At 41.5% G+C, this 10,106-nt stretch overlaps 1 protein-coding gene across 1 annotated transcript; it reads left to right on the top strand.

The window, feature by feature from the left end:
• Positions 1 to 8,488: 8,488 nt before the first annotated feature.
• Positions 8,489 to 9,421, top strand: LOC117466347 (olfactory receptor 51I2-like). The gene has a single exon (XM_034109555.1). The coding sequence runs from the start codon at positions 8,489 to 8,491 to the stop codon at positions 9,419 to 9,421; it is 933 nt and encodes a 310-aa protein (XP_033965446.1).
• The last annotated feature ends 685 nt before the right edge of the window (positions 9,422 to 10,106 follow it).

The raw sequence follows: 10,106 nt of genomic DNA, 5'->3' as shown, positions 1-10,106 counted from the left end.
CGGCTGCCCAGGTAACTGCGGGTTCATCCGACCTTCCACGTCAGCCGGATTAAGCCGGTATTTGACAGTTCCTCGGTTCCACCATCCAAGCCCCCTCCTCCCCCAGGACATTGATCGCGGCCCGATTTATTCAGTCAAGCGTCTCTTGGCCGTCAGGAAAACGAGGTTGAGGTCATCAGTCCTTGGTGGACTAGGAGGGATATGGTCCCGAGGAACAGTCCTGGGTCCCATCCAGTTTCATCATGGGACAGGAACTAATTGAGGATTTTTACAGAAGACATCCGGAAGAGGGAGGGGGGGGGTACTGTTGTGCGTCATCAACTGTGTCAAATGATTTAGTTTAGTTCCGGGGTGTTATTTTGATAGTCTGTCTTCCTAATATGTTTGTCGCGCACTTCCTCCCTTTCTCTGTTTACCGCCCCAGTGTTTTTTTTGTCACGTCGTTATTGTCTGCACATATTGTATTTCCTCTCTCCTGTAATATGACTTGATAGCTTTAAACTCCGCACACGGAGCTCTGATTGGTCAGCAGGCAGTCCTTTATTGAGTTGATCTCTTAGCCTGCAACCTAACTTGCTCCGGAGCAGGTTAGCCGCTCAGCATCAGTTACCATGGAGATATAGCCTGCTAAAAAGAGAACCAGCGTCGTCGGACCAGAAACCCCGAGTTTTCCCTGAAGTTAGCCCGCTAAGCGAAAATCCTGCTTCGTAGTACAGGCTTCTGGTGATGTCTGTATAGGCCCAGCCAGCGCCATATATCTATTATATGGCTCTGGGCCCAACCATTCACTGTCTCGTTGCCGGATTGTCTTGTGTGTTATGCCAAGCTTTTTGCCAAGAACTTGCAGTAAAAAATATTTGTAAAAAAAAAAATGAATAGCAGCTGATTTGAAAAGACAAAGTGGAGAGACGGCTGAGTGACCGCAGTGCAGAATCGCTGTATAGTTAAATCTCCTAACAATGTTGTCCATTTTAGACATAGGCTTATTATATTTACAGCCCTTAAAGGTGGGGTAGGTAAGTTTCAGAAACCGGCTCGAGATACACTTTTTGTTATATTCCATGGAATGCTCTTAACATCCCGATAGCAATGAATATCTTAAGTGCTTTGACAAAAAATCCATAAAAAAATGTCATCTGTAGAAGCCGTAATACTGTAAAAAGTACAACCAATCCGTTTAGCCGGCCCGGCTAAAGTAACTGGATGGCCTACCTGCCTGTCAGCCTTCCATCGGGGCACAAACTTATCTCGTGCCCTCATTGGTCATGTGTGTGTTGGAGGAGGGGCTCTATAAGGAAGTGGAAGATTTTCTCCGGTTGTGTATTTTCAAATTCTAGCGATCTCGAGCTGGTTTCTCAAACTTACCTACCCCACCTTTAATAACATTCATTTTCTGGGCTCAATGTGTGTCTTGGCCGTTTTCGTTGTGATCGCTAAATTCACCTTGTTTCCCTGTGTTTATAATATTATCAACGTTCCAAGCAAACGAGTGCTTTTGTTTTGAAATCACTTCTGCGAGTTTTGAGGTCCTCCCCCCTCGCTACAATGACCATTAGACCATTTAGAAAATTGTAAAAAGCAAAAATGCCTCACAGACACTCTTCCGTTTACTTGTTTAATAAAGAAAAACAAATGGTCCGTAGATACACGGATTCATCTCCCTCCATCATGTTGATTTGAATCAGAAGTTCTGAACATGAGCCCGCCTCGCTCAACCTTCTGTGCCAATCATCATAGCGCGATAATGACCTGCCTTCTGTTTCAACCATACTCCTTCCGTTTCCACTATACTTTCTCTCACACATACATACATTCTTCTCTTGCATACATATATTGTCTTCATACATACATTCTTCTCTTGCATACATATATTGTCTTCATACATACATTCTTCTCTTGCATACTGTCTTCATACATACACACATTCTTCTCTTACATACATATAGTATCTTCAGACATGCATATATTATTTATAATATTAAATGTAAACATTGAATGAATGTGCATGAGAGCAAAATGTATAAATATGAGCATTAAAATATATGAATATGAGAACAAAATGTAAAAATGTGTGAGTGAAAAACTTATAAATGTGTGAGTGACAATCATACAGTCTATGGTGACAATGTATGAATGTGTGCATTGAAATATGATAATATGAGAGCAAAATGTATGAATGTGTGAGTGTAAAGATATACGTGTGTGAGAGTGAAAATATATGTATGTAAAAGGAGAATGTATGTGTGTAAGAGTGAAAATATATGTATGTAAAAGGAGAATGTATGTGCGTGAGAGGACCAGTATGAATTACGGCCTGTACGGCCCCTCATACAGTTCATTATCGTGTTGTGATTGGCTCAGAAGGTCGAGCGGGGTGGGCTCATGTTCAGAACTTCTGATTCAAATCAACATGATGGAATCCGTGTATCTTCGGACCATTTGTTTTCTTTATTAAACAAGTAAGCGGAAGAGCGTCTGAGAGGCGTTTTTGCTTTTTGTTTTGTACCTTACTAAATGGTCTCATGGTCATTGGAGCGAGGGGCGGGGCGAAACTCACGGAAGTGATTTCAAAACAAACGCACTAATTTGCTTGGAACTGTGATAATATTATAAACAAGGTGAATTTAGCGATCACAACGAAAACGCGGTCACTGCACTGCGGTCACTCAGCCCTCTCTCAAGTTTTTTTTTTCAAATCAGCTGCTCTTAATTTTTTTATATTTGACGAGTGATACAAATATTTTTTACCACAAGTTGTTAATAAAACTGACACTGTTGGACTCGGTACCAGGGGCGTATCTAGAAAATTATTCATGGGGTGACAAGAGGGTGGCATGACAATTTGAGGGGTGGCATCCCCTGGCAGAAGTATATGCTGATTTAATCGCAGTCATATCAATGAATGTTAACTTGGAAAGCCAACATATTTATATTTTAACTCAATAACATTGGGTGACATTATTGTGGCAAATTAGTAAAGCCTTAAATAGAAATATATAAGGTGGCAGACAGAATTGAATGAATTTTAACTGAACAATAACTTAATGACTTTGTTTCACTCTTAGATCAGCAGGGGTGCCAAATCAATGCAGACTGCTGCAATAAGTACATTAATTAACTCATCGATGTTTGTCTGAATTAGTATGATAATATTAACAATCATATCATTCCTATCAGCTGTCAATCACTGTGATGATTCACATATTCAGTGTTATTATTAAATAAACTATATATTTTGGAAGAGTTAATGATGAATGTTCCTCAAGATGCTTGCTCACCCTCCTTCAAATTTGAAAGACAAGCAATTACTGTCATATATCAAAATTCAAAAGAAACAAAAGAACAGTTCAGCGCCCCACACCTTTATTGCAAACAGTTACAAAGAACAAACATTAAAGAAGTGACTAACTGCATCAGTTAGGGTTAAAAAACGTGTATTCAGCTAAAACATACATCGCTGCAGTTATTATCCAGTGGAAAGTCCTTACCTACTGGCCTACTGTAGTTAAATCAAAGTGGTTACTTGGTTTTGGCTGGGCAGTGTAGTTTTACACACCGTCTTATTTAACTTTCTCAGGACTTAACCTGTTAAGCCCTGATCCTGTTTTTCAGGTCTCAGGCTCGAAAATGACATTCCCAGAACAAATGACCATATCTTCCCTTCTAAAAGGTTTAAATTACTAATCTTTTTTCTCAAAGCAAGGTTACACCTGTGAGTTGGATGTAGAAGTGTCAGAATCAATATAGATGTTTTTATAAAACATTCATAGTTTATTGAATATTAAGATGCCCTAAGACTCTGTTTCCTGCAGATGACGCGTTTTTCCCCCGGTATCGGGGGTGTGGTGTACAGTGGCGGTTCTAGACCAATTTGACTGGGGGGGCTACTGGGGGGGCAGTTATTTTCTGAGGGGGGAACAATAAATGCAGGACGAAAAAGAGAACTAGACAGTATGAAGTAATTATGCATAAGAAAACAATGCAATACAGTTATTGGTATTTGTTTCAGTACACTTATATTCAGATATATCTTATAGTTATTACTGTTAGCTTCAGCTTAAAGGTGGGGTAGGTCATTTTGGAGAAACTAGCTTAAGTGTGCTAGAATTGGAAAATACACAACCGGAAAAAATCTGCAACTTCCTTACAGAGCCCCTCCTCCAACACACACGAACGCGCACATGACCAATGAGGGCACGAGATAAGTTTGTGCACAGATGGAAGGCTGACAGGCAGGTCGGCCATCCAGTCATTTTAGCCGGGCCGGCTCAGATGATTGCTCGTGCTTTTTACAGTACTATGGCTTCCACAGATGACATTTTTTAAGGATGTTTTGTGAAAGCACTTAAAATATTCATTGCTATCGGGACGTTAAGAGCATTCCATGGAATATAACAAAAGGTGTATCTCGAGACGGTTTCTCAAACTTACCGACCCCACCTTTAAGTTATAGTACAATTTTTGCACTAACACCATATCATATTTATATAAAAATAAAGGCAATGAACAGTTACGTCTCTACTTTACATCTACAATTACACGGATACAATAGTTTAAATCACCTTCAATTATCGTGGTAGTCTCTCGAAACGTAGGTTTCAATCAGTCTTTCTTGGATGCAACAGCCTCTGATGATCCGAGATGAAAACTGTTTGTTTTTCGCAAGCTTCAGCCGGACAGTGAAAGTGAGTGCACCGCTCTAATGGGTCTGACTAGAATGATGAATAACGTTAGTTCCGTCTATTCCGTCATTCAATAAATCGTGTAATAAATCATACATTTTTCATTTTTTTCACTTTTCATTTTTAGGGGGGCCACAGGGGGGTCAGAGGTCAGGGGGGGCAGGAGCTCCAACAAGCCGTGTAGGACAGAGAGGGAATACACATACTACAGTACAGAGATGCTGTATGAGAAACCTTTATTGCTCTTGGGCATGAAAAACAAGATTTCAACTTTAGTTTTTTTTTATCTAGTTTTTTTCAAATTTAGAAAGAAATTGTTTTATATGTCCACTCAGGTGGACAGTATGTGTTAAAGTTTGAACTGAAGACATATACATTTGGAAAACATGATAAATAAAGATGTGCAAACTTAAAATTACATTATAATAACATAAGTATATTGATTTACAGCTCAAAAAGATATTGCAAATGAAGTATTTTCAAGAACAACAGTAGCAGTAGCAGTATGAATTGTCGTTGAAATATAGCCAGTGATGCATGACGTCCACTTTGGTGGACAGGTGATTAATCATAATTTCCTGCAAACATAAAATCAATACTTTGACAATTTATGAATTATATGATTTCTTAGTTGTTACTTGATGTCACCAACATTGTTATACCTGCAGGGGGCACTTTCCATAAAAGGATTGGCAAGATATCCACGAGTGATTCGGTCCATCTGGCTTTCTGTCGTCCATCTTGGTTTAGAGAAATGTATCATGCACTTACACTTGACTTTCCACTGAGTGGCAGTGCATGGGATGAAGCAATAGGGTCCTATGTAGTGGCTGATGGTGCAAACATGCTATCAAAGCCCATGCATATACAAGAAAACACCTTTTGAAAAGCTTTCCACTTAGCCTCTATGCATGAAAGGGATATAAATCTATTCTAGCATACCTCAACAATGGAATTATGATCAGTAGAAATGGCCATGACATGGGACCTTTAAAACCTTATTAGAACCTGTAGGTAATGTTAGCCAAAGTTGTGAGAACGTTCCCCGCTAGCTGGGACAGCTCCCCACCGCGGCTTCGGCAATAGAGGCTTTGAACACCGCCCACTCTGGTTCAATGTCCCCAACCTCCACAGGAATGCCCGAAAAGCTCCGCCGGAGGTGTGAGTTGAAGGCCTCCTGAACTTGGGCCTCCTCCAGACGTTCCCAGTTCACCCGAACTACACGTTTGGGCTTACCAGGTCTATCCAGAGGCTTCCCCCGCCACTCGACCCAACTCACCACCAGATGGTGATCAGTTGACAACTCCACCCCTCTCTTTACCCGAGTGTCCAAAACATATGGCCTCAGGTTCGATGATAGGATAACGAAATCGATCATGGACCTTCTGCCTAGGGTGCTCTGGTACCACCTCTGGTACACTTATGAGCATCCTTATGTTCGAACATGGTGTTTGTTATGGCCAATCCATGACTAGCACAGAAGTCCACAAACCACCACTCCGGTTCAGATCAGGGGGGCCGTTCCTCCCAATCACGCCTCTCCAAGTGTCTCCATCATTGCCCACATGTGCGTTGAAGTCTCCCAGCAAGATTAAAGAGTCCCCTTCAGGAGCCTCATACAGGACTCTTTCCAGGGTCTCCAAGAAGGCTGTATACTCTGAACTGCTGTTTGGTGCATAAGCACACACAACAGTCAGAGTTTTCCCTCCCCATAACCGACAGGCGTAGGGAGGCGACCCTCTCGTCCACTTGGGTAAACTCCAACAAAGAAGCACCCAACCGGGGACTTGTGAGTATCCCCACACCCGCCCGGCGCCTCACACCTTGAGCAACTCCGGAGAAGAATAGAGTCCAACCCCTATCCAGAAGTAAGGTTCCAGAGCCGACGCTGTGCGTAGAGGTGAGCCCAACCAGATCCAACCGCTCCACCTCCTGCACAAGCTCCGGCTCCTTCCCCCCCAGAGAGATGACGTTCCACGTCCCCAAACCCAGCTTCTGTCGCCCGGGTCTGGTCCTTCGAGACCCTCTGCTTTCACTGCCACCCTTCTGGCAGCGCACCCGATCCCATCGCTGTTTCCCGTAGGTGGTGGGCCCGCGGGACGGAGAAGTGGAGGTGTTGCCCACGTTGCCTTTTCGAGCTGTGCCGGGCCGGGCTCCGTGGCAAGCCCGGCCACCAGACACTCGCCGTCGAATCCTCCTTCTGGGCCTGGCTCCAGAAGGGGACCCCGGGCTTCCTCCGGGCCGGGTATCCTCACTTCCTGTGTCGTCTTTCATGAGCTCTTTTGAACCAATCTTAGTCTGGCCCCTTGCCTGAGACCAATTTGCCATGGGAGACCCTACCAGGAACACAAGGTTCCAGACAACACAGCCCCCAGGTTCATCAGGGCACACAAACCTCTCTACCACAGTAAGGTTCTGGCTCTTCAGAGAAGAAAACAGTGCTTTGATAAAAAAGATTGTTCATATCAGTGCATGACATTAAGGATTTTGGGCTGTGGGCCATCTAAGCTAATTTACAGATGGTCCTGAGCCCAATAGAGATTGCCCTGAAAAATGCGCGCGGACGAAATGACGCACGAAGGGTTTGGGGGGCCTCCCCCTAGAACATTTCGATTTTTGCAGGTCTTAGATGCTGTCTGGTGCATTCTCTAGACTGAATTATAAGATGAACCACCACAATATTATATTGTACAATTTCAATTTTATTCTTCATTTCACTTGTTTGTTTGTTCTTGTTTGTGTTTGCTCGCTTGCATGCCCTGCATAGCTTTAAGAAATACTTAAGTTGTTGGTCAAGACACTTTCCATCTGATGAAGGCAAATGCCTTCCCAGATGTAAAAAAGTAGAAAACATTACATTCAGTTATAACTGCCAAAACAAACATTATTTACACTATTATGGCCCCTATTAAAAATGGTTGTAATGTTATCTACTGTAAGTTGGTCGAACGAATGCCTCCTCATCCGGAAGCTGACCGAGCAGACCCGAGCAGCAGTCGAGAGGAGCCGAGCGCATCCGCGAAGCACACAAAATGGCGACGTCAGAGTTCCATGCAGAGTTCCCGTTAGCCGGCAAATCTAAATCTCTTCGGTCAAAATGTCCGGTCAAAATAATTTCCCAAGATCCGCGAGCTGCATGATACTGGCATAATAGATTGCCCGATCGGGCAACCAGCAGGTGAGGCTTCATTGCCCGAGCTAAATACTAGATGGCCCCGGGCCATCGGGCAGTCCTTAATGTCGAGCCCTGCATATACCCCTTTTAGTTGTGAAGATATACTCATTAATTCTGGGCATGTCATTTTGGAGCCTGAGGCCTGATAAATAGGCCAAGTGCTTAAGAGGTTAAAGGTGATTTGAAGTAAATATCAAAAATGGGTTAATGTGTTTACTGAAGCTCACAATCGTTTTTTTTTTAAATTCCCCATGGAGTGATGACTGCAGTCATATGACTAAGTGTTACAACATAAACAGGCTCTCAGCTGTTCCTGTGAAGCCACGGTGGAAACTTGCCGTGCCGCAGACAGCATGAAGGACATCTATGGGTGATGAAATCCTCAACATTTATTCAGTCAAAATAAGAGACCATTTACTACTTTTTTACTTGTTTATAAAAGCATGTTTCTAACTTACTCGTAACCCTTTTGCATTTGTATCACTGTTTTCTCATTTGTGCTTTCCAAATACTGTCACTGCATCAGTAACTCAGGCAACAAGGTGTTGCAGCGGCACTAACTGTTGTTAGGATCCTGCTGTAGAATTGTCTTTATTCATCAAACAATCTCTTTTACTGTTTATAGGGGTAAATGGAAAACGGTACGTATCCCCCTTATTTTAACCTCACCATGTTTGTGAACATAGGCATCTACCGGTACCCAGCATTTGTCCTGTGTCTCCTCTTGTATGCTGTCATTATCTCTGCTAATCTTGTCATAATAGTGGTAATATCAAGAGAAAAAGTCTTACATGAGCCCATGTATATTTTTATTATGTGTCTTTCTATAAACTCTCTGTACGGTTCTGCTGGTTTCTTTTTCAGATTTTTGAGAGACCTTCTGTCTAATACTCATTTGATCCCACGATCAGCTTGTTTAATTCAGATCTATGTCATTTACACCTATGCATCCTATGAGCTCACCCTTTTAGCAGTCATGGCTTATGACCGGTATGTTGCTGTTTGTCAACCTTTGCACTATCACAGCAAAATGACATCAAAGATGATCTCTAAGTTGGTTGCCTTTGCATTCATTTATCCAGTCTTTTCTATTGCAGCTTGTGTTTATTTGGCCGCAAGACTTCCATTGTGTGGCAATATGATACCTAGGGTATTCTGTGCCAATTGGCCTGTTGTAAAATTGTCTTGTATCAGTACTGTGCTTAACAACCTTGTTGGCATGTTTGTGTCCACCAGCACTGTCTTTCTGCCCCTGGCTTTTGTCCTGTACACATATTTACGCATTTTTCTCACTTGTAGGAAACGCTCTAGAGAGTTCAAGGGCAAAGTCATACAAAGCTGTCTACCACACATTGTTACATTTGTGAATTATTCCATTACTGTGTTTTGTGATGTTGCTCTCAGCAGGACTAATCTGGAAGAAGTGAACCCATTTTTAGCAGTCATTTTATCACTTGAGTTTGTTGTGATTCCGCCCATTTTGAATCCTCTTGTATATGGACTAAAGTTACCAGAAATAAGAAAATGTTTGTCACGTATATTTTCATGCTCTAAACCCACCTAACAAATCACAGAAATAAGACAAGCCTCTTTAAAAGTAAGAGGTATGATATAACGTATTTTTCTCATTACTTTTAAACCAGCTGCAAAAGTGATGTGTTTTAGTAAAATGTCAGAAAACCTTGCATACTACATTGTTTTGATCTGTAAATTAAATCAAATTGTAGAAATGTATTTGAAATTTGATATTGAAGTCGTCTTTTCTGTTGAACAATTAAAAATAATTCCATTGTAATTGCTGTTGTTAAGAATTTAAACATAAAAACCCCAAGGTGGTTCAATATTTATATTAATGGTTATATATATTGTCCTTACATATTCATAGCATAGTTTATTTTGAAAGCTATATCATCATATATATTGAAGACGTCGGCACTATACCTTTTTCATGAGTTTGGCATGAGACTGTACAACTGTGCATGCAAATAACAAGAGGATGAGGGGATTACATAACAAAGTGAGCTGGCCTAATTAAGATTTAGGTATAGCAGAAATAAATGACTTTACTAATTGCATTAATCACTAATTAATACATACAATTATGCAGTATTTGTTATCCTTAACAATAGACTGAGCCACAAACTAATTTAAGATCCCAAAATAATGAAGGTTATGTTAATATTACTTTTTTTATTATAAACTATGTTCCACTCATGCTCAGTTTTCACCTTCTTTGTATCCGGTCATGG

This window comes from Pseudochaenichthys georgianus, chromosome 21 (assembly GCF_902827115.2).
Source record: "Pseudochaenichthys georgianus chromosome 21, fPseGeo1.2, whole genome shotgun sequence".
In the NCBI taxonomy this organism is placed as follows: domain Eukaryota; kingdom Metazoa; phylum Chordata; class Actinopteri; order Perciformes; family Channichthyidae; genus Pseudochaenichthys; species Pseudochaenichthys georgianus.
The sequence above is the reverse complement of the archived record's forward strand: the minus strand, read 5'-3'. Positions and strand labels throughout refer to the sequence as shown.

Coding starts and splice junctions, on each gene's coding strand:
- LOC117466347 (XM_034109555.1), top strand. CDS start 8,489: ATGGAAAACGGTACGTATCCCCCTTATTTTAACCTCACCATGTTTGTG.